Source organism: Varroa jacobsoni, unplaced genomic scaffold (genome assembly GCF_002532875.2).
Source record: "Varroa jacobsoni isolate VJ856 unplaced genomic scaffold, vjacob_1.0 scaffold_215, whole genome shotgun sequence".
Classification (NCBI taxonomy): domain Eukaryota; kingdom Metazoa; phylum Arthropoda; class Arachnida; order Mesostigmata; family Varroidae; genus Varroa; species Varroa jacobsoni.
This window is the reverse complement of record NW_019213117.1, coordinates 81,627-104,126: the sequence shown is the minus strand read 5'-3', so window position 1 is coordinate 104,126 and position 22,500 is coordinate 81,627. Positions and strand designations below refer to the sequence as shown.

The window sequence follows — 22,500 nt, the reverse complement described above, 5'->3', positions numbered from 1 at the left end:
CAGTTAGGTTCTTTGCAAAGCTCAGATCGACTCCCTGGGATCTAAACGCAAAGAAGAGAAGTAATATGGGCACGCTTATTAGTGGATCTGTTAGAAACAAATACCACACGAATAGCAGAGCGAATGGTCTGCCATTCCCCAGTTTACCCAGTGTCAGGAACATAAAACCAAACGTTAGACTATGGACATAAAGAGAAGGAGGGGGCTTATCCTCTACCTATGCAGTTCCTCACCAGATTGTCTCAGAACTGTCTATATCGGATAGGGAATGCCCCATCATACTTCCAAGCTATGCTTTGAAGCGCTCCGGGGATACCCATCATCACACATTCGCCTATCGTTCTAGATTGAGATGATGCATAAGAAACGGTTACACCAAGCCTGGACTTGTAGCCGCTTTCATAAACGCAGTTCGGTTCTTCAAAAAGGACATGGCTGCCTAGAGGGAGCTGGAATAAAGAAAGTGGACTCAAGAAGAGAAAGCTCTTCAGCGTTAGGTTTACTAGATTTATAGAGATTAACGATGCTCAAAAATTGGTTTCGCATGGTAAACAGAGGGACGATAACTTTTCCGGCTGCTAGATAGCTCGCCTGGCGTGGTGGAGAACCCAACCGAGAAAACCCCGGCCTAATGACCCAGTACTCCTTCTGAAAAGTTTGTATTACTATTAACTAAAAAGCCTGACTGTTAGAGTGACGTGTAAGAGAGCAATTCAGAACTAATGGATTGTGGCCTTGGTGGAACGAAGTCCATTCATCGGGACGAAGTTCTGCATTCACCGGTCCACGCTAGATAGACAAAGCTGTGCTGAACCCGACCGATCACAAACAGCATCGCTGAAGCCTTCTAAAAAAAGGCATCAATAATCTTCTAATGGAATTGCCTGCACATGAACACGGTGTACGCGAAGGTCTTTTAACAGCTATGAGATAATATTTAGGTCGAAAACATAATACACTTCGGCGTCACACGTCAGTGGTTATGCACCTTGAAAGATTGTCACGTGGGGATTTTCGTCGTAGTCTTTCGAACAATGGGTTGGAGAGCAGTTTCAGAGACTGTACTGATAACTTTGTAACTGCTTTGCAGTCCTTAGTGAAAGTGAGTGAATTTGATACGGTCTTTTGCCGTTGTAAGACATCTTGTCAAGTACTCAAAGTCACCATGGCTGTGTAGTAGTAGCGGAAGAAGTAGCTGTGCCTTAGAAATATTTTAGCTTCATAAGCTTCACGCTTTGCCGCCAATCGCGACAACAAGATAGACACGCGCACACAGCGTTGCAGAAATAAAAAGAAAGGACTGAGGCACTAATCAGTGGAAAATAAATGTTTACGTTTATTACATATGGGGCTAGGCATTGTCTCAGACGGTTAGCGTAAGATAAGAATCCACCAGCTAACAGAATCCGAGAATAGTTCCCTATTTTTACAACAACGTGTGGCTGATTAACAGGTAAGGGTTCGCTCGCTAACGGCTTCCAAATCATCTTTTTGTACTCTCATAATTGACTCGTTTCTCTCTAAGCTACGAACTATGGTTTGGTCACCTAGGTAAAAATCATAAATTATATACAAAATAAATGGAGGCAAAACTTTTTTATTCTTATTCTGACAGAGTGTTAGCTACCTATGAAATACTGATTCCCATGTTTCCGTTATCAACAGACGAGCGCTATCTCTGCCGGCCGGGAGATAACGACTTATGGCAATTTTTGTTCCGTCTATTTGATCTATGAAGAAATGGTAATGTCGGTTCTAACAATTTCCGCTCCCTTGATCACGAACTGGTAAATCACGAAATGAGGTAAATTCTATTGTAGACTAAAGGGCATAGTGCAAATCATAAAAGTCGAAAACAATTGGATAGACATGAGATTTGCCTGGCTTATAACTGCATATTTCTATTACGATTACTAAGTAGCTCATTAGACGATTCACTTCCTGAGCAAAAAAACAGGGTTTCAGCGTCTAGAGTTTGTTTGAGCTCGAGTTAAGGACGCTATTACTGCACCATTGCAGAGACAGGGCTGATGACTAAAATGATTTAGTACTTGAACCTGTTTAAACGACGTATCAGGGAAAACCAGATTAACGCAACTCGATCAGGGAGAATAGTAGATAATTGTGTCTGATCCTGTCGAGAGCGTTCAAGGCACCTTCATGATTATTATCATCATGGTGCCCAAGCTCAAGCACACCCAGTATCTTTCGCAGGCAAAGCTTTTTAAGGGCTCTTGAGAAACAAAGCACTATCGTAAAATATTGTTTCATTTAACCCATACCATTATCATTAGTCTCACCTTGGTTTTCGCATGTCAGGAAGTGATCTTTCTACCGAAATCTTGTCCGATACCAGTAAGTTGAAGCTGAAAAACAATACAAGGAATTTTTATTCAGTACCAACCGAGACGCTGCATATTTACACGTTTTATGTATTTAAATAATTATTGTAATTGAGAACTAAAAAAATACAGGATTTAAGAAGTATTCAGGGGGAATTAACGAGAATTGTGACTAACAAGCTGTTTGTTGTATTAAAAGTGACCAGCAAATAATCTCTGGCTCTTCCGTCGTACCATATGTACATATAAATTATACTTAAATTTGAAATATCTGTGTTCCTAGTGTTTCTTCCTATCCAGTCTACAGGTCAAAATGATGGAAGTTGTCTAAGAATAAATCATCTTGTTTTTCCAGTGCAGTCTATAACTTATGTGGTGTTATAACTAGGTGTCCCAGCAAATATTTCTTGGCTGCAATAAAACACTTTAATAGCTCTTAGACGACGCTCTTGTCACCCTACCAATTGATTCATGCTCCTTTCTTTTGCATTTTTGCCACTTGTGCTGTTTCCACCAATTGCCAAATTACACACGCCTCAACTTTTATATTGGTGTTAGTGATAATGCAATCTTCTCAGAGTAATAATGTCTTAAGACGAGTTGAATTATCAACAAAGTAGAGTTGTAGGTTAATATTGTTTCTACAAAATCCTAAATACTGAAAGTCTAATTTAGTTAGATGGCTCGCAACTGGTACGAAAAAGACTTAAGATTGACAGGTATTTACGTTATTAGGTGTACATACTGCCATTGTCAGCATTACTCGTTAATTGCTTTGCATCACAGATGAGTGTTAGCGGTAGAGCTAGCTCAATATGTGAGTATTAGGGTCTCCCTCTGAGGCGCCAGCCTCAGATTGTCCGTACGGATTTATATGTAGCAGTTAGCCAAATCGGTTAGCATGGCAAATCGCTTTGTTACCGTATCGGACAGAGGCGCCGAGGTTCGGCTGAAGGATACGTGAGAGACAATCAAAAATAATTTCTCGACCGACTCCCAAAAATGGCAGGAAAAAATCCGGTATCCTTTTATGCTCGCTGTAGAATGGCTTCAACATTGTTTTACTTTAATAAAGTATTCACTGATGACCGGGCTGGTCTCTAACATAATTTCAACTCGTTTCCAACGCATATTGAGTATGCGGCATTTGCAAAGTACTTCCCGGAGGCGTCGCTACCACATTTCTTGACGGTTGTTGAAGCGGTGCTTGGCCACCTGTTGAGTTTTTTTTGTTAATTTTCGTAGAAGACAAGGATCGCACAGCAAGGCTGGGCATTGACTACAAATATCTGACTCAGTAGTACGATCTTCGCATCGTTATTAAGGCTTGGTCTACTATCTGAGAAGAATTAGATCTAACATTTGAACCTCATCTGACACCCAGGTCATGGACAAAAGTTACCCATCCAAAGGGTTTGACTGTGTAATAATATAAACGTGGTCGCATCCCGCAGCTCGATATAGTATAAGCAACCAGTTCTAAGTATATACCGTGAGTGCAATAAAGACAATGCCCCTTGGAGAAAAACAAACAATAGCTGATTTTGTGCGAAGCCGGAAAGGCAAAGCTTAACACTGCATGTAAAATAGCTATAGTATTAACAAAGTGACGTTTTGGGGCATTGCAATATGGACTAGACGAACCGTCAACTTCGATTAATAATTTCAAAGTTAACGTAGCCCTTGCAATTATTTGTAAAGACATCATTAGTAAATAACTTAAGAACTATACATAGAATTAATAAAGGACTTTTTCAGTAAACGACACGTGAAACGATATATTAACTTAAATTTAGTTGACAATTTAACCGAATAGATCCGCACTAAGTTACCGTTGCAATAGGGAAGAGCGGATTCAGGTTTAAACACCCGCATTGCACTATACAATTGCAACAGGAAGGGACATGTTAATGTTACCCTTGGCCTGCAAAAACAATAACGTATGATAACTTCCTCATTTGATTAAATACATTTGAACATAACCTAAAATAATAAATACGGTTAGAATATTCATAAAGAAGTTCTGTTCCAAATATTCATCGATTAACTTCAGTCCATGCAAACACGGATAAAGGTCCTTTATTATACGTAGAAATAATCGTATACTCTGGGTTTTACCACTATTGAGAACTTATGTCTCAGTTTTAAGCCCTGTAGATATACAAATGGCGACACACGATGGTTGAACGGCTTGTGTGCACAGGTATGGTAAACTTAATGTGCATTTAAAGAGGGGGTAATCAGAACTGTTGGACTGTTCTGCTTTTATTTTATATATATATGCCCGTTTGACCCTTTATTTGTTTTCTTCGATTTGTTTACGTATAAAAACAACTTGAATTCTATCCCTTCTACCCCATAGTTTCTCTCTACAGTGAGCGTTTTCGACACCTAATATAGTTGTCCTATTTATCGAAATATAAACACTGCGTATATAGTCTAGGATACGTGGATTTCACACCCAAAAGGATTATTCAACGCTGGTTGCTAAATATGACGACATCTTGGAAAATGCACTTCGGTCGCTTATTTGACGCCTATATGAACCAGAGAAGGGAACAGGTAGCTCTGAAAAGTACTTTCTAAGGGAGGGGGCTGAGCCTAAAGTTGAATCAGATCTTCATCCGTGGAGAACCGTCATTTTTGTTTGCTAAGTCTGTATGTTATCTACTTGCATCAAATTGACGAGGCTGTTCATCAGAATAGTTCAGATCGACAAAGTCAAATCATATTTATCCGCAATAAATATTGGACCATGGCAGCGATTGTTAAGGCCACTTTAAAAGAGCTTAGGCGGGTGCCTTATTGCCTCCATGATAAATTTGCTCCGACGGTTCACTACTCTTTCTTGATAACATAGAGGGTCTAAAAGATGGGCTAAATAAATTTTTCAATACTGGACTCGAAAACTTTTGGCCATAAATAAAATGTTAGTTTGCTGGAAAAAGATTGTAAAGAGATTGTAAAAACATGATATATTAGTTTGTCGCTGCATTTAGGTAAAACACTGCGTTTTTCTACGTTACGTTAAATAAACACTATTAGCTTCCGAACTACCAGATATCTGGTCCGTCTTTACGCTACCATGACGAAATCGGTTTCCATTGTTAGATACTAAGAGTTATTGACTTAAACGATAGCGTTACAAAATATCAAATTTAGGATCAACAATGGCTGCTTGACAACATTCTGAACAAATGTCAACACTGAGATTCGTCTACCACTGCTCCGCAGCTCTGGATAGCACTAAACCCATACCAAGCTACTAGGGCAAACCAAAGAGTGTATTCTCTAAATTGGGAAAACTTGAAAGTGTACAATAGTTCAAGATATTCAAACATTTATAATATTTTCCCAATAAGCTTAGTCCATTCCATTTAAATAAATTTTGTAACACAGTAGGACTTTGCGCCGATTTTGGGGCAGCGATTATTCAGAAGATCTTCACTGACCGATATCCCTTATAGAAAATATTAAGATAATAAGTTTAATCAAGCAATATTTGAACATCCCTATATACCAAACAATATTACTACAAAATAACAAGCTATGCTTTCTTATCTATAAGACTGGTAATGGGGTTCTCGGAATCTACTGCTTTAAACTGGCAGAAGACTATACATACAATTCCCTCTGATACACCTGGCGTTCCCGAAGGTCAAAATGAAGCACTTACTTATCATCGTTGGAAATAGTATGAAGGAACATTTCAGCAGTGTCAAAGATTGTCGATTTAATATGAATTGAAATTCTTGCAGCAAAAATCAAATCCTGTGAATTTGTAAACGAAAAAAAAATGGCTTAAGTAAATAACGGAAATTACTAGAGCACTGCAACCAAAAAGAGTCGCTTAAAAGCATTGTTAAATTATGTTTTCTATATATCGAAAACTTACTTGATATGTCTACATCGTTGTGCGATAAATATGAAAATATTGAATTGAAAAAAAAAACAAGAAAATGAGTGCAAAAAAATATTTAGGTGCGAAGAACAACTCTAACGATCTTCTTAGAGATCATTGTCATTGACAATTTGAGGAAAAGGTTTTTTTATAAAGATTATCTGTCACCTTATCCCACATATTTCTAAACAATGTCCCATAGCATTTTAATTAATGATTAAGTAGCACGCGAAACTACGCTCTTTACGGTAGAGCAGCATTAGTGATTGAAGGGAAAGCAAAAAAATGCACGAGATATTTCTTTACAAACCATTTTTGCTTTATGGCCGACAATTATTTCTTGTTAGAAAAAAATTGGAAGAGGTCAGTCAAGCCTCGCTGCTATTTAAATCTAATATGCAATATTTTTGTCATGATTTAAGTGATGAACAACTGAGCGCGATAATTCAGTTCTCTGTTGATACACAGTCGCAAACAATAATAAACGGAGAACTAAAAAATGGGCACAGAGTTTCCAATGTGGGTCAAGTGGAGCCGGTTCCCATAATATTAGATAGGTGAGATAGAAAAGAGCTAAAACTATTGTTACGGCGCCAATCATGGAGATCTTCAAACACTTATGATTACCTGCATAAACTTAACACACAACCATATTTTAGTACATCTTCAATGTAATCCTCTATAAATGATAAATTCTTAATACTATGCACCCAGAATGATAGCGGTCTCTGTTGCACATTGAGTTTGTGCCTGTTTTATAAGGTCACTATTGCTCAATTGGGGAAGTCTAAAAGAGCCGCGTCGGTGAAACACGGAGTTTACCTTTCCGTTGCAAACATATGCGCAAACAAAAAAGCCAGTTACATTCGTAATTGGAGGATTGTATATGAGCGCGTATCAAGTCCGCCCGCCAGTATATTAGACCGTCCGCCATAGGTATTAGGCTTAATAACACGCTAAAAAAGGCGGAAGAACTGCGACAAAGATATACGGCAAAAACAAGTTATCCAACATTTAAGTAAATAGGGCGATAATAAATTTTGGTAAAAATATAGAAATTAAACACCCGTACATGTGTTAGTGATATTTAGGTAAGGTAACAAGAAAAAAAGAATACCCAATCGAAAAAGAAACACTACGGGATATTTATCTAAAAGGGAGGAAAATTGTTTCACTAATTAAATGCTTAAATAATTCTCAGGCGCATGGAAATTAGGCGAGCACACATCGATTCTGAAGTAGAGATGATTTAAGAAATGCGTCGACTCATCCGGCTGCTCCTGAAAACTCTTTTTGAACTAGGTTACTGCGAAGATTGATTAATTACAAGAGCTAGGTGTGCCCACTATGTCTGATCCAGTATCAAATAAGTGATGACAAAGCTTGTTATGTACGATCCATTTTAGGGTACTGAAAACTTGAAAAGTACCAAGTGTCGGCCACCAGCAATGGATACTCTGATATTTTTCGTATTTAAGGATACTAATAACAGAAGAAAAAATAATCGAAAAAAGGTTGCCCGCCAATTCCCATCATTTGCGACGCACCAACGACTTTACTTTTTTGCAAATGGACCGCCAAATTTACGGTCGTCCATCGTCCGGACATCGTCGAATGTGTATATATACGTAAAACAAAGTTGGTTCGATTATGTTGTATACTATAAATACAATTCTTCCGATAAAAGTCTGTAAACTTGGAACGTGTTGATGGTAGATTGCCAAGCACATTATGCTAAACAAATACATCGAATATATCTTTTCCTTAGCTATAATCATTGATAGCGCATTGAGTCAAATCTCATTGTGAAACCCATGAAAAATGTCATCAAAGAATTTATACTCTCATATTTACTGCACTGAAGTATGACGTCTATATTTTTCCATAGCCTGCGTATACCTTGCGATATTAGCTAAAATATAAAGGGTAAATAAGGAAAAATCGAAATTATTATTTTTACAAAAGAAGTAAAACGAAGCAGTGACTTCGGATAGAAGTAAAAAATAAGTAATAGCTTCGCGCTTCACTGACGTAACTATTTAGTCCATTCAGCACGCTGATATCATCCGCCGAATTTCATGGAGGGTAAGTAGCACGAGTAGTACTAACAGCTTTGTTGCTTACAGGAGGACTTTTTATAGAAAAGAAAATATTCCAGTAGCACGAAAGTATGATTAGTTTGGCATATGCGCGATTATTCAACTAGAAATCTTCTACTTTTCTGGATTACATCAATAATAGTGGAAGATGTGTTTGGTCTTCAAAGAAAAGTCTTCAAATAATATTATTTTTCGGTACTTATTGAAAATATCTGATTGATTTGCATCTATTTTCTACTAGCAAAGTAGCCTTTCATCATGTACAGGCACCTTGTGTTATCATAAAATTCATTCGTACACAGAGAAATCTGCATACGCATAGTTGCAAATTGTGAGGCATCTAAAGGTGCCTGCGCTTCGGACAATTGTTTGAAGAACACGACTGCATATCTCACAATTGGCACTTCTATGATGTATGCAGGCTCTTCTGAAAATAAGTAAAGGCTAAACAAAATGTCTTCGCATCAACTGCATAGCCCTTTATACGTAGTACGTTTTCTTCATATTGTTTATTTTATCATACCTACTCATTTTTTTACAATTATATATAACGCCCTTCTCACCATAATAGTAAAACTGAATGCCTTTAATTTTTTCAGTTATCAGATTGACTTCAATGATAATTGAAAAGCTGCAATGGTTAGTTTATAATAGTTGAACAGCTTCCGTAAGCAAGCAAAAACTTCAAGATGACTTCTTAGAATCCATCTGTTTTCTGTTTTTCAGTTTGTTTAACAACGAGTCTTTTACCATCTACTTAGCTAAATCTCTAGCCAAGCTAAGAGTGATCCATCCTAAGATTATTTTAATATTCTCGGATATGTTCAGCACGTTTTTTATGCTACATGCGCTTGGTCAATTGTGTGTCCGTTTAGATCTTCCGAAAAAAAAATATTAGAAACATTCGTGTTTGTTCATAAAGGGAAATTGTACATATTCTTACATTGCTTACCTGTTAATAGAATATAGCATTTTAGCCTTTATTACTTCAGGTCCAACAGGATAAACTGGCTGACCCTGCTCACCTGCACCCTCTACTGGATTATAACTATTTGCATTTAACAGTTCTGTAACAGCAAGAAAACAATAAAAGCTTTGATTTGAAGTATATATTAAACTTTGAATTTCACACCATGTTAAACTAAAGTTTTTGTAAAGCACCTTGAGGCTTAACTTTATTTACTTTTTCCAAACGTAATAAAGTGAAAGTCACCCGAATTGAAGTATGAAATTAGCATAAACTTCAGGCATGAACAATTTGTGGTGAAGTTTGGGCAAAACTTTCGTTAGGTTAGTCCAGGCTCAACAAAGCTAAAAAAGCTAATGAAAATCTACTAACAAAATCGCCATTTTTATGATTAGTCTCTAACCCCTACTAATCATGGAAAATTATGCCGCCTTAAACTCACTCAACATGCTAGCCATCAAATGGAAAAATAGCTTCTAGCAAAGGCTCTACTTGGCTATAGCTCGGCATAATGTCGGATGGGAGAAGACTGGTTTCTTTCGTATGGCTGGCACATTATAGTTCCCTGACTTATTAACGTTCACTTTGAAGTTTAAAGGACAGGTCCGTTTCCTGATTGAAACTGTCCAGCTAGATGCCTGTACCAGCGCATCCCTAAAGTTGTCGTTTCATATAGTTCCTGACCCAGTTGCTCTGCTAGAACAGAGGCCTGCGAATGGTTAGACCATTATTGGAATCGGGAGTCCCCTTTTCAAAAGTTCGTCTTTTTTTGCTGTTGATTTCCATTGCGCATCTATGCAGAATAGCATATACATTCTGTGGAGCACATTTCAACTAACGAAATGGCCAGTCACCGTAAATCAAAGACTATACCATGACGACGACCTATGCTGAGATGACAATTTGTAATACAAGAGATGCCTGTGGCTGACGACCGGTTTTCTTTCGTTCTCTTTCGTCCTTTATGATATAAAATTAACTTAGAATTACCTGATTTTCTTTAGGGTAAGAGAAGGCTGCCATTAACATTGATAAACGTTTAAGGTTAAAATCAACTGGATAAAGTGTTGTATTAGTCGCTATAATCTCATCGAATAATTATTACATAACTGAGACAATTTTATCTTCACGAAGAATGTCTACTTCTGCACTCTGTTATACGTTTGCCAGTCCAGCCTTATGACGCCCTTAACGAAGGCTCACTCATTATTCCTTAACATGTTATATAGATCTTGCTGTATTAAAATGATTCTGTCAGTAGAGGTGGCATAACTAAAGACTATTCTTGAATATTTTACAGTCACAAAATAACTATCTCAAGTTAAATCAACCATTTGTGCGGAGCCTCATATTACTATACGTAATTCCGTATCGTAGCTGCTATGCCAGTCATAAATCAGGTGCTTCACAGGGAACGCCGGTTGTTATTAACGCTGGTGTTTTCGGCCAAACCATTAAATTCTACAAATGCTGGGACCTTCGCCTGGTGGCAAACCTGTTCATCCGGTCATATAGCGCAAAAAGTTAATATGCCCCCTTAACCTAAACTCCTGACCGAATCATTGTGACTTGTTTGGAGTGTATGAACCCAGAACCCTCCAAACTATTGGTCCACCTTACGATTATTCTTGTGATAGTCGAGTGAATATTTTAGAAAGCTAGGAGAATAAACAAGATAAACCGTTCTACATCTCCTTTTTCGTAATAGTCCTAGTCAATCTTCTCAGATTTTCAGACGTGGAATGCGCTAACTGCAACCAAAAACAGGCATCTAAATGTAATCTCCCTCTCAAAGCGTTTTGCAACTATGCTGATAGCAACAAACAGGCTATTTGTAAAGGACTGGGTTAAGCTCTTTGCCTGCGCCCGGTACTTGCCGACAAATTTAATTCGCTACGCAATTAAAGAAATTCAGAAAAACGTGCTTGAATCCTATGCAGAAAATAATTAGTGGTAAATGTACGCTGTACGATTCAAGTTAGAGTTAAAAGCATAACTCTCTTCTATTTTCCTTCCTCTGACTCCTATTTTTCAGTAAGATAAAAACATATGTTACTAAAAGTTAGAGAATAGAAGGTAACTGGGGAACAACATTCCGTGCAGTGCACTTACCTTGCGTAATGTTCTCTTTAGGATCCCACGGCAGATCGTTGCCCAAATAATGTCCAACTATCACGTGTATTCCTTTACGATCGATGTATTCTTTTTGTCGAGCATCGTTGCGTAACCACTGTAATCCTCTTTGTCTTCCTGTTGCAAGATGAGACTCCTGTGCAGAACTTGATGGCCCTGATGGACCCAGGAACAGAAGACAAGTCATCAATATAGATACCGCAAGTATGGCCGGCAGACGCCGTAACCGGCGTACCCACGCGTGTGCCAATATCATGCTTAAAGCGGGAGAACACTTCCAACACCACTCCATTAAGTTTTGAATATACGTCCCCGTATAGGGGAATTGAACAACACCGTCAATATGTGCTCACTATACACCATATAACGACATGCTATTTGTAAGTATTGCGGATGGCATTCTAGTATTCTGCTTCTAAACGAATGCTACTAGACGAGTTAGATCCTTTTTTGGCATCTATTCTTCGAATTCCAAGAAGTTTTCAGGTTCCTATGAACGAAGTCCGTTGTTTTCGATCCTTTTTCGTTCGTGTAGAGAAGGCAGGTTAAGTCATAGTGCGATCTAAAATCAATTTGAAACGGTTCAGGTTAGTTTTTTGCTTTTTTATGCAAGAAGCGTATTTTTTAGGTTACCAACAACTACCCAAATACCAATTAATACCCTACTACGTAACCTCAATGAAAATACGTTTCGCAGAGGCATTGTGAGTCTAAGCAAGGCTGATAGCGCGCATTAAATTGTTGTTTTTTTCGAAGAGTACTTCACATTACAATCCGCGGGCGACCGCGCCGCAATCACCACAGCGGGAGACCAAATTAGATGGTCCCCTCTACAACGTAAACTCCCATCGAACACAAGATGTCGGACGACGCAATTGGTGGTCACCGAAAAATTCAGGTAGGCCCTCCCGACCATACCAGAAACACGACCTTGACTGATATCAGAATGATAGGTAAGGTTCGTCATCAATCCTTGTTCAAAAGTGAAACGACACACTGTATAGTAGGGAAATAAAATTATGTGACACAGCTGCCTGCTGAACTGTACTATTTGTATACAAGCAATATAACTGCTGCAACGCATTCGATGCAGATGGCCGCTTTAGTGCTTGGAAACGCGGTATGGACAAAAAGGGCTGCCGTCGGCTTACGGCCAATTAGGAAGAAGCAAACTAGTCCGTTATGAGGAAAATGTTTGGCCAATTGACTCCTTCTTTCGCGTAGACATTTCCCAGCACAATAAAAAATCAGTCGCTACTGAGTCTAACGTAAACTGTGTCTCCTGTACACACCAATTGTCTCTGCCTGCAAGCTATTGCGTTTCATCTGTCCGTTATTTCCTTGCAGCCATTTAATTTTTCACCATTTTTTCATTGGAAGATTATAATGACCCCGTTAGTTTACCAGAATTTGATCAGCTTATCCGAGGTAAGAGAATTTACCTGGCGCTACACCCAACCTAATATCCGGTTCCAGTGATTTTATTTCTCCGATCTACTTTGCCTCAGTGATCCTCTTACGTTTGCACAGTTATTTTCAAAATGAACCTGTGACACTGATTGATTACGTCTCAGAGATGCTGTTGTTTTGTTGAAACGGCCCAGTTGCCTTAGTGCCGTCTTTCATGAGCGTGCTCATATACAATGAACGAATTTGATTTGTGTTACGCCCAATCGCATAACTCTTAAGCTTATTGCAGATCTACAGCTTCGTACATAGTTATCCATTTGCAATTCCTTTGACATCCCGTTGCAGTAACAACTATTTCTTTGATTTTTCTGGTCTATTTTAGTCTGATTCAAGCTATGCACGACTGCATTTACGCTACTGCAGTACTTCGTTTTTCCATGGGCATGTCCTAGTAACGCTTTTACTTCTTCCACCTCAGTTGTCCAGTTTACCGTTGCAACTAATAACCCACGGTACTAGTATCTTAATATCTTAGGAAATAATTTTGCAATATATACTCCGATATCGACTCAGAAACAATTTCCTCAATCTGTACTGCGGCGCCAGCCTAAAATTTTAGCCCAATGGCCCTAAGTTGTTACAGCTATTTCTGTGCCCTCTTTCTCAGGTCGTTGCGGCACTTTATTTTTCATTTTCTCGTTAAATTTATTCACCGTTAATGCACTAATTTACTCTTAACAGGAAAACAGAATAGTCTAACTTTTCTTCAAATTCCAATTCTATGCTTTTCGAAAAACCAAAGCCTTTTACAACTGCATAATAGCTATCAAATAAATTACCTGAAAAAGCCAAAACTACTAAAAATTAGAAAAAAAAAAATTTACTTTTTAGATAATCTATTTTTTTTCTTTTCTTTGTTTATAAAAAAAAAAAATCTAGATCCAATACGCAGCCCGCTTCAGCGCGAAAGTCTACCAGCTTACCGACGTTATCTCAAGTTAGCTCAGTGCGACCATTATACATATTTCATTTGAGATAACAAGACAGATATATACAGGTAGGCTTGCAGCGAGCGTTATGTAACTGCCATTCACTGCCAGGCAGAAAAAGAAAAACGTCTAATTTTTATGATACAGTGTAACGTGATCCGGAGCTTCACCTCGTGTCCGCGTTGTCAGCTCCTGTAGTAAAGACAACAAAGTGTTGAGAGGGTTGGTTTCCCGGTAAAAAAGAATCGGCAGTTGTTTCCTGTTTAAAAAACGACGCCAGCTTCGGAACCGACAGGGCATTGTGGCAGTCACGTAGGAGACGGACAAGCAGTGTACTTTTGGATTCTGTAGAGCCAATTCAGTTATCTCATTTTTGTTGTACCGCCACAGTAATCCTCCTTCCCTGACTAAATCATTCTACTAACTTGCATGTCATCCTATCATTATTTATATTATTATTTAAGTACTAGGAAGCATGCAGTACATGCGTCCTAGTGCTTAAATAGCCATACGAACCTAAATGTTGCATGGATGTTAATTCGCCTTCTGTCAATCTATCTTACCGAAATATAATAGCGCTTTTTTTACACCAATAACGACAACTTCTATTACACAATGATTTGTTAAGTTATAACTTTGTCTATCCTACTATTCTGGGTGTGATTGTATTCTAAACAAAACTTTACGCTTAAGTGTTATTAGTTGTATGTCAATTAGAACAATTTGATTAGCGATCAAGGTTCGATGAAACTGATGTTTCTCGTTCGTTGCTACCAATTTTTTTATCTGGGGCATTATATAAAGATTTTAACTTGAAATGTAACGGGCAGAAAATGCTCTTCCAATATTGCCCCTTGTCTTTTTCCGCGATATGATTAACTAAAGTCATTAATGTCTGCAACACCTACTTTGCATAACAGTCAAAACCGTTGATGTACATCCAATTAGTACCTTGCAAATTCTGGAGTAGCATCTTCGTAGTGACGAAGATGAACTTACTGTGGTGATTCAATATGCAGGAATATGTAAATTAGTAATCGCACAGTAATAAACAGAATATTACTATTTTTCTTTTAGTTTAACTTTGGTAATCCGAACTTGCTGCATATCAGAAATTGGTTTTGTCAAGACAATGTCATTTCAGTGCTGTATGTGAGGCACGCAAATCTATTTTAATGACATTATGAACTTATTCCAGGTAGACTTCCGAACTGTAAACTTGAATTTCAACTTAAAGACAACGTTTGGTTCGTACGTCCATTGGCTGTTGGCAACCAAGGTACGAAAACAATAAGTACTTCAGTAAAACAGTGCGTGCTCTATAATTCGCTTTGCTTCGAAAGATCTGCATACATCCAACGTACTATTATTCGCTACGCTGTATTTGTCTTCGTTTCTGCGAGCAAGAGGAGAGGAGCTGCAAGATTGTGCGAGGACATTTTTAAATGGACTCCACGATACGACAATCTACGCTCTATGTAGATTTGCTCTATGTGGCGCGTCCTTCAGTTACCCCTTTTTCCCTACATATAAGGAGTGGCGGTTGGCCATCACTTCCGTACTTGTTATCCACAAAATAAGTAACGTAATGGCGATCGTAATGCGCAAGATTGCATGCCCTTTCATACAACGAGCAAACATGAATTGTCGTGCAAACCTCATATATATGATAATATGATAATGGACCGTATATTCCAACGCTGTAATCCATACTTAAAGAAGCCATGCTCATATGTACATTTCGGCAAAAAATCTCAAAGGTTGTCTGCATAAGGACGGGCATTGGCATCAGTCAGTACTTTCATTTTATTTATAAGCTGCAAAGCTGGCAGCTGCAGGTTCCGAGTCTCGTGAAGTACTCCACGTACACGCGTCGAACTTTATAATTAGCCTGATATTGATAAAGTGTATTCGATATCGTTCGTTGATTTGTTATTTTCCTTTTGCCGATTTTTCATATTAGACGCAATTCTACCGTAACGGCTTCTGGTGCAGCTTTTAGGATGGCAGAGATTTTTCTGGCATAATATCATTGAACATTGTATCACTTTTTCGTTGAATAAACTATTTTAGATCGCTACAGGAATATCGGAGTAACACCGCTGATGCAACAATCCTCGCAACATATTTTTTTGCAAATATTTTTCGATTATCTTTGATCGAGCTCTACTTCAGATGGAGTTTGTGCGGCATGGAAATTAAAATATTAATCTAATTAGCCATAGATGAGGTCGGTAAGAAAGTGATTTCTTCAATTTTCGAACTACACAGTTTACCCAAACCTCAAAAGACGCTAATAAAGTAGTTGTACGCTGGAAAAGTCGGGTCTGCATACGTGTTTTTATATAGGTCGAAAGCCTCCGCGTAAGTTAAAAATCGTTGAAGTTGGGATACAACACAGAAGATAATTCCACATTAGCACCTTTTGGTTACATATTTGATTGTATCCGAGAGGCTGCTTTATTATAAAGTACTTAAGCCTCGTACAGCGGGAAACATAATGCACGATAATGCATTCAACCCTCTAAAAGTGAGTCACGAAAAAAGCGCAAAGCCATCATAAAGATAGCGGCTACTGGATAAAAAGATTTTAACACTCTGCCGACAGCCTAAATCCCATTATAGCAGATTCTTATTTATCCAGATTCAACGTAGCACAGCTTGAAAAGCTGGCGATTCAGAACAGGAACTGAAGTTAAAAATCGTTATGAAGAGCACTATTGCGAAGTATTTTCAAATAAATAAATAAATACTTTGTCAGAGGATGTCATTGTGTTCTGACTGGATTTTTCAAGAACCCAACATTTACGAGCCGGAAATTGTCACAAGAAAAAGAAGTGACCATCATAAGTGAAAGTACAAGTAAGAACTTGAGCGGAAGAGAATGATTATGTTAGTTGAATATTTCTGTAAACAGACGATAGTTATTTTTACTTAAAACGGTTGTTCAGCATTCACCTATAAAAAATCATGGTCGCATACATTGGAAATCAAAATTGCTTTCTTTAAGGCTAACTTGTATAACTTGGCTATACGTCCATCAACCGTTACATATTAACGAGCTCAGTTTTCCTGTGTTGTCATTTAGTACGCCTGTGTTTCGTTTCCAGTCATTTAAACGAATGATCACTCGTTGTTCTCAATGTGCAAGAAAACGTCGAAATGGACTAAGTAGAGTTGAATTCAATTCACTTTACGTATAGCAATATATCCATATTTGTCTTGACGTCCTTAGATTTAAGCTGCAATGCAAATGTATATAGAACTCGCTCTTTTGCCGAGTTCTAGCATCTCAATAAGGTGACTCAACATCGCATCGTAGGATCGTTTGTTGTTAGCACAAAGGCAACTGCAACTGGAAGGGAAGCTGTTCAATTGAAGAGTCGTCTTCCACAACGCTCCTTCCATTAAATTTCGATCAAATTTCTATGGAGAGAACAAGTACCACGTTTTAGTTGATATAGTGCACGTAATCTTATAGATTTGATAATAATAATACATGTATGTACGCATTGCTGACGCACAGCGTACAACTTCAGTTGTTCGTGACGGTGATTGTAGATGCGGCGATGTAGAAGTTTGTCGCCGGACAGCATGTTCTTCTCTGTTGGAAGATCGATTATGTCCTTGATTTGTTTTATCGGATTACGATGTTAATAAATAGTCGTCCTGCAGTGCTTGCCTGTTGCCCCTCGTACGGGTAGTTGTCCTTTCTGCTGTGTCATTGTCTGCGAATGGTTGGACAGAATTGATCATTGATTTCAAAGCTGGCCTGTTGGCTATTTTGTCGCAGGACATTTTCGCGACGATGCGATTTGTTGACTTCGATGTTTATCTGTTTGCAATTCGTCAGTTTATAGCAGTAACGATGTTGTGTCAATATGAAAACTTTGTTAACGAAAGGGAACAAGGTGTTCTCTTTATACTATGTCCCACTAAGAGTTGATACAACATGTATGGTTATCCTCGTATTTTTCGTAAGCAGACGACCGACGTAATTATATATTGGAGCGGACTTAGTGCACTGATGAGCTGGACGAAAACTGTTTAGTCCCGGCTGCGCCAGCAGCGATGCAATCACGAAGTACTCGCTACGGTAGCTATGGAACTTCAGTATGATGGAATGCCCAAGGGCGATACTGGACGTAAAACTGGAGACGCTACGCCACAGCTACTGCACACATAACTTCTACCGGAACTGCTTGATAAAGACTTCAATCAGAAATACAAATTGCTGAAATAATTTATGCATTTTACTGTTGTATAACGTATAGTTAGGTTTTTTAGGTAGATGATGCTTTGGCAATGGCGTCTTTCTCCGCCAACTAAAAAAATTGGAATTGGTATTGTGAAACGGGCGTTAGATCTTATAGTACATTATTTTCATCATCTCTCGAGATTTTATGACGAAGATTTTTAGGGCGTTCTATTATTTTCTGTGTTTGGTTCATCATTGTGGAAACTAATTAGAAAGTAGACTAAAATGGTAGGAACATTGGCTAGAATACGCTCCGCATTGTTGCTACTTGTGGGCCGGACTGACTAAGTATTCGGACGGGCAAACAAATAGCCGGACTGGCTGACTTGCAATTCGTGTCCTACCTAGCAGTCAATTTTTTCTTGTTATTATCTCAGCTGTTGTGCTACCTTGCAGATTGAATATAACATAAGAGCTGTATATTAGGTACCGCACCAAAAGGCAGCCGACAGATAAGCGCCCTGTAAACACACACATATAATGGGTCAGCGCATGTCAGCGGCCGCCGCTTGCAAAAGCAGACGGCTTTTGGTACACCACCGCAGAAGTGGAACACGTCTAATAGTTTAGTTGATATACAACAATCAATCAATATTTGAACGGATTATTGTATATATAGTGAATTAGCTCTCGCAGGTTGAACTAGTCAGCATTAATGCTGTTTTTTATTTTGAATGCGATGAACTTTAATCTGTATGTTGATGCTTTTGCTCGAATTGGCGACTCATTTGCGTTAAACATATTCTTCGATAACGTGAGACATTTGAGAAAAATGGCCGAGAATAACATCTCTTCAACGTCGTTTAAGCCGTTTTTTTAAAATAAGGACCAGCAGTGTTTTAACGCTCTTCCTGCTTTAGGATGTCACTTAAAGCAGAGTGTATAGTTATTATAAGCTTTGTATGTTAAGGAATTCTTTTTCAGTGACTGACTGATCATAAAGGATGCTGGGTACCTAGTCACTACCATAGATGCCGGTGATCTTTGGGCCTAGGTTCCGCATCGTAAAGGATATGAGAAGCATAGTTCAGTTCACATAAAACTAACAGTTCAACGAAAACAGCTCTGTTAATAATTATGAACAATGGATACAACAGCAGCGACAATTAAATAACTACGTTGCGAGCGGCAGATCAAAAGAAAGGGATCAGCTAATTCATGGTCTTCATCGGGAAATCTGAGGATTTCTTCCTGATACGTAATAGTCTAAACAGTACCAAAGTACAACCTAATTCAATCAACTCATCTTGAGTACATATTTTTGACAAAGAAAGTTCAACTAAGCTTATATACACAGATAGAACCTTAAGCAGTTGTAGTCGATAAGAGTATCACACATACGCTTTGATTTTCGTGATTAAAAAACTAAGGGAAAAACAGAAGCTTCTGAGCTTACCTTGAATCCGTGCTTCCATTCACGTACTGGATAAGAGCAATCTACTCTGAAATTTTTCATGTTTGATAGCACGTAATAGAACCCAGTGGGCCACGGTGGCACAACGGATGCATATCTTCAAGGCCAATAAAATAGATTCAAGGGCGAACTTGGCAGTATAGTGCTCCTATAGTTCTCCTTTTTTTTGAGAATTGTATATAAGGACAAATGATTTGTTTGGATCCTGCAAAGGAGTGTTCTAGCCACTAGAATGTTTGCCTGAAACTAGGAATTACCTGACGCTTAACCGTTTTCTGTCTGATGTTGAAATTGTATTACAGCTCCATCTGCCTTATGCTTGGTATCAATGTATAAAAGCCTGTTTAACGGAGAGCCTTTTTCCGGGAGTTATGTATGTTTGATTAACACCACGTACGTGGGCATCCGCACGCCGGGTTCAAACAGAAAACAAAATGTTCAGACGAGCAACGTTCCTAAGGACACCGGATCACATTTTTTGAATGCACAATGCCGTTGACTAAATAAGATTAAAGTATTCTAACAGAGACACAAGTTTTCGGTGGATTTAGCCATTCAGAAATGTGTATATGGAAATGACGTCGGTAAAGTTCCTATAGAAATAAATCTTCGCATTTGTTATTATAGGCGGGAACGTACGTGCTAAAGTGTCTGCATCAATCGGTAATTTCCGTATATTGCTTGCTGATCCTCATAACTTCCCCAAAGAGATTTTCTCTTTTTCTGTTTTTCGCCGTATATCTGTTTCGGTAAAGAACAAAGCCATTTTACGTCCCCCCACACTTCTATAGACTAGAGGCTTTCTTTTCGGTTAACTCTAATAATCAAATGAAGATTCAAAAGCCAGTTGTTTCTTGATGTTAGTTTTTTTTTAACAGAATGCGTTTTGATACAACCATCTCAATGGAGAAATGAAAAACAACAACTAAAAATATGAGGAGCAATTGCTTGCATGCAGTTTTCGAACTATGTCCTTTATTCTTCATGAGTGGTTGTGAAGTTATATACCCTATTGATTCGATAGCTTTTGAATGATTCTCCCCGCAGTGTGGCGCCAGTTGTACACTGTGTGGTGTTGTCTGCTTTGAAATTCTGTGTGTTCCCCCTTCTTGCAGAACTTTTCCATTTACTGCAGAGCAGCTTACATACAGACAGAATGTAAGCAACTTTGCAATTCGTTGGAACAGTTTCTATGCTATCAGAATAGGAGATCTAAAAGCTGGCTAATATTTGAAATGGTCTTCTTTGTTTCACTACTTCCTTGGTAAAATACGCAATTGAGACCACATTTTACTTTTTCACTGGAAACATAACTCCAGAAATAAAAGATGAATCGGTGCCAAACAAAACCTAGTTCAATCTCAAGTTTCAATGCCTACAACTCGGCCGTACACGCTAACGATAGAACGAGACGTGCTGTTTGTAAAAGTTCGGTATAAAAGGGGCTTTTCACAATAAACTCTAGGTCAGAAAAAATATATTAATATGGATGATTTGTAGGTCTTTGGTGTGATATGAAGTAGACGTTCTGTGTCACTAGTTTTAGAAATAAAATCACACTACGAGTGCAGCGTGCAAGTCAAGGCGAAAGTTGAAATTATATAGACCAGGCCTTCTTATATGATTGACCACGTAAAGTGATCTTGTTTTATGACAACATTTGACCCCATAAGTCGGCCTCGTTTGTTTTTAATAAAAAAGCTAACCTCATAAATTAGAGCCATTTATATCCGCGCAGCCCAGCTTATAGGACGCGTGATCCGATGTGTTCATAATTAGATCTATCCTACGGGAACCTCGTTTACTAGTTTAGGGTTTTCTTTGTAACCGAAACGGTAAGAGAACACCGTGGAAGCCAAATGGTAAAATCTATAAATTAGTAGGCTAGATTAAGTTTTCAACGAATTAACAGAACTTGAAAATAAATACCTCACAAAATAAAGCATTATATATATATATATATATATATACCTTTACAATACATACGGCTGGTTGGGTTGCCATTTTCTGTCGAATTTTTCGATTAGCTTTTTGTAAGCTAGTTAGTAGTTTATAATAGAGGTGTGAATCGTTTTGCCAGACGGCAGCTACTCATAAGGACTGATTCATTTCTAATACTACCCATCACCCAACCATCCATTATCTATCTTTGATGTCAGTCTGACCTTTGCCACAGACCGTGAAAGGGATATTTCCTTGTTTTGCGCTTTACATCTGTAGAATTTCGCAAATGGAAGTACGATCAGTATTCGATTATGCTTATTTATGTGTGCCACCCAAACATTGGGTTTTTTCTTGTACACGGCTTTCTTCAAACTCTTAAGACTGTTCAGTTCCTTCCGAGATACCATAGCTAGTTACGTGTCGGTCTTGGTCAACTTTAGCAATAATTTAAACTTTTTCTTCAATTAGTCGACCAGTACGAGGAGCGACGGAACAATTTTTGGTCTATTTTCTCCGATAACGCATAGTTATTAACTATTAACAGCCTGGGCAGCATGTGTGCCTTTGTGATAATAAAATTCTAAAACGTAGCGATTTTTTTTACAAACAATGAACTCATTTTCGGCGTACTTTGTCCTAAGTCTGAATAAATTTTAGCACATTTACTATTAAGTCTGAGCTTTCAAGTGACACCAATTAGGAAGCGCAACTCGTATTATCTAGGATAGGTGAGTTTGAAGCGATCTAGCTAGAAGAGCGGTTAATACTTTTTTCGACCATCGGATAGTTGTAGTAACGTTGTGAAGTTGTTTTCGAAGTAGACACATGCTTATTAATGCTATTGATGTCTATTTATTCATCAGTAAAAGCTAAAAGAAGGTCTTTAGAAGGTTTTATTCGAGAAATGTCGAATTGCCTCCTGGGATCTAGACTACGAAATTCCGGAAAATATTATTTCATAGTAATCGCAAAATTGCTTTTAAGATAATTTTTTTCCTAAAACATTTTTTATATAGGGAAAAAATTGATGCAGAGAATAGGCC

The 22,500-nt window shown here is 38.2% G+C and overlaps 2 protein-coding genes and 1 long non-coding RNA gene across 4 annotated transcripts in view; 2 read left to right on the top strand and 1 right to left on the bottom strand.

Annotated features, from left to right (window-relative positions):
- LOC111273699 (polypeptide N-acetylgalactosaminyltransferase 13) overlaps nucleotides 1-22,500 on the bottom strand; it is a 48,767-nt gene that overhangs the window by 10,893 nt on the left and 15,374 nt on the right. The window contains exons 2-4 of the mRNA XM_022855577.2: nucleotides 11,422-12,004; nucleotides 9,295-9,409; nucleotides 2,301-2,366 (exon numbers count right to left, since the gene is read on the bottom strand). Of these exons, the coding sequence (XP_022711312.2) occupies nucleotides 2,301-2,366; nucleotides 9,295-9,409; nucleotides 11,422-11,734 (494 nt within the window). The 5' untranslated portion in view covers nucleotides 11,735-12,004. The remainder of the gene's footprint in view (nucleotides 1-2,300; nucleotides 2,367-9,294; nucleotides 9,410-11,421; nucleotides 12,005-22,500) is intronic.
- LOC111273697 (uncharacterized) overlaps nucleotides 1-22,500 on the top strand; it is a 40,459-nt gene that overhangs the window by 9,979 nt on the left and 7,980 nt on the right. The gene's annotated exons all lie outside the window — the stretch shown is intronic.
- On the top strand, nucleotides 11,746-17,018 carry LOC147753810 (uncharacterized). Its single transcript, XM_086973594.1, has 3 exons — nucleotides 11,746-11,822; nucleotides 12,199-12,340; nucleotides 15,040-17,018. Exons 1-3 carry the CDS (start codon nucleotides 11,814-11,816, stop codon nucleotides 15,321-15,323), a joined length of 435 nt encoding a protein of 144 aa, XP_086829720.1. The 5' UTR covers nucleotides 11,746-11,813; the 3' UTR covers nucleotides 15,324-17,018.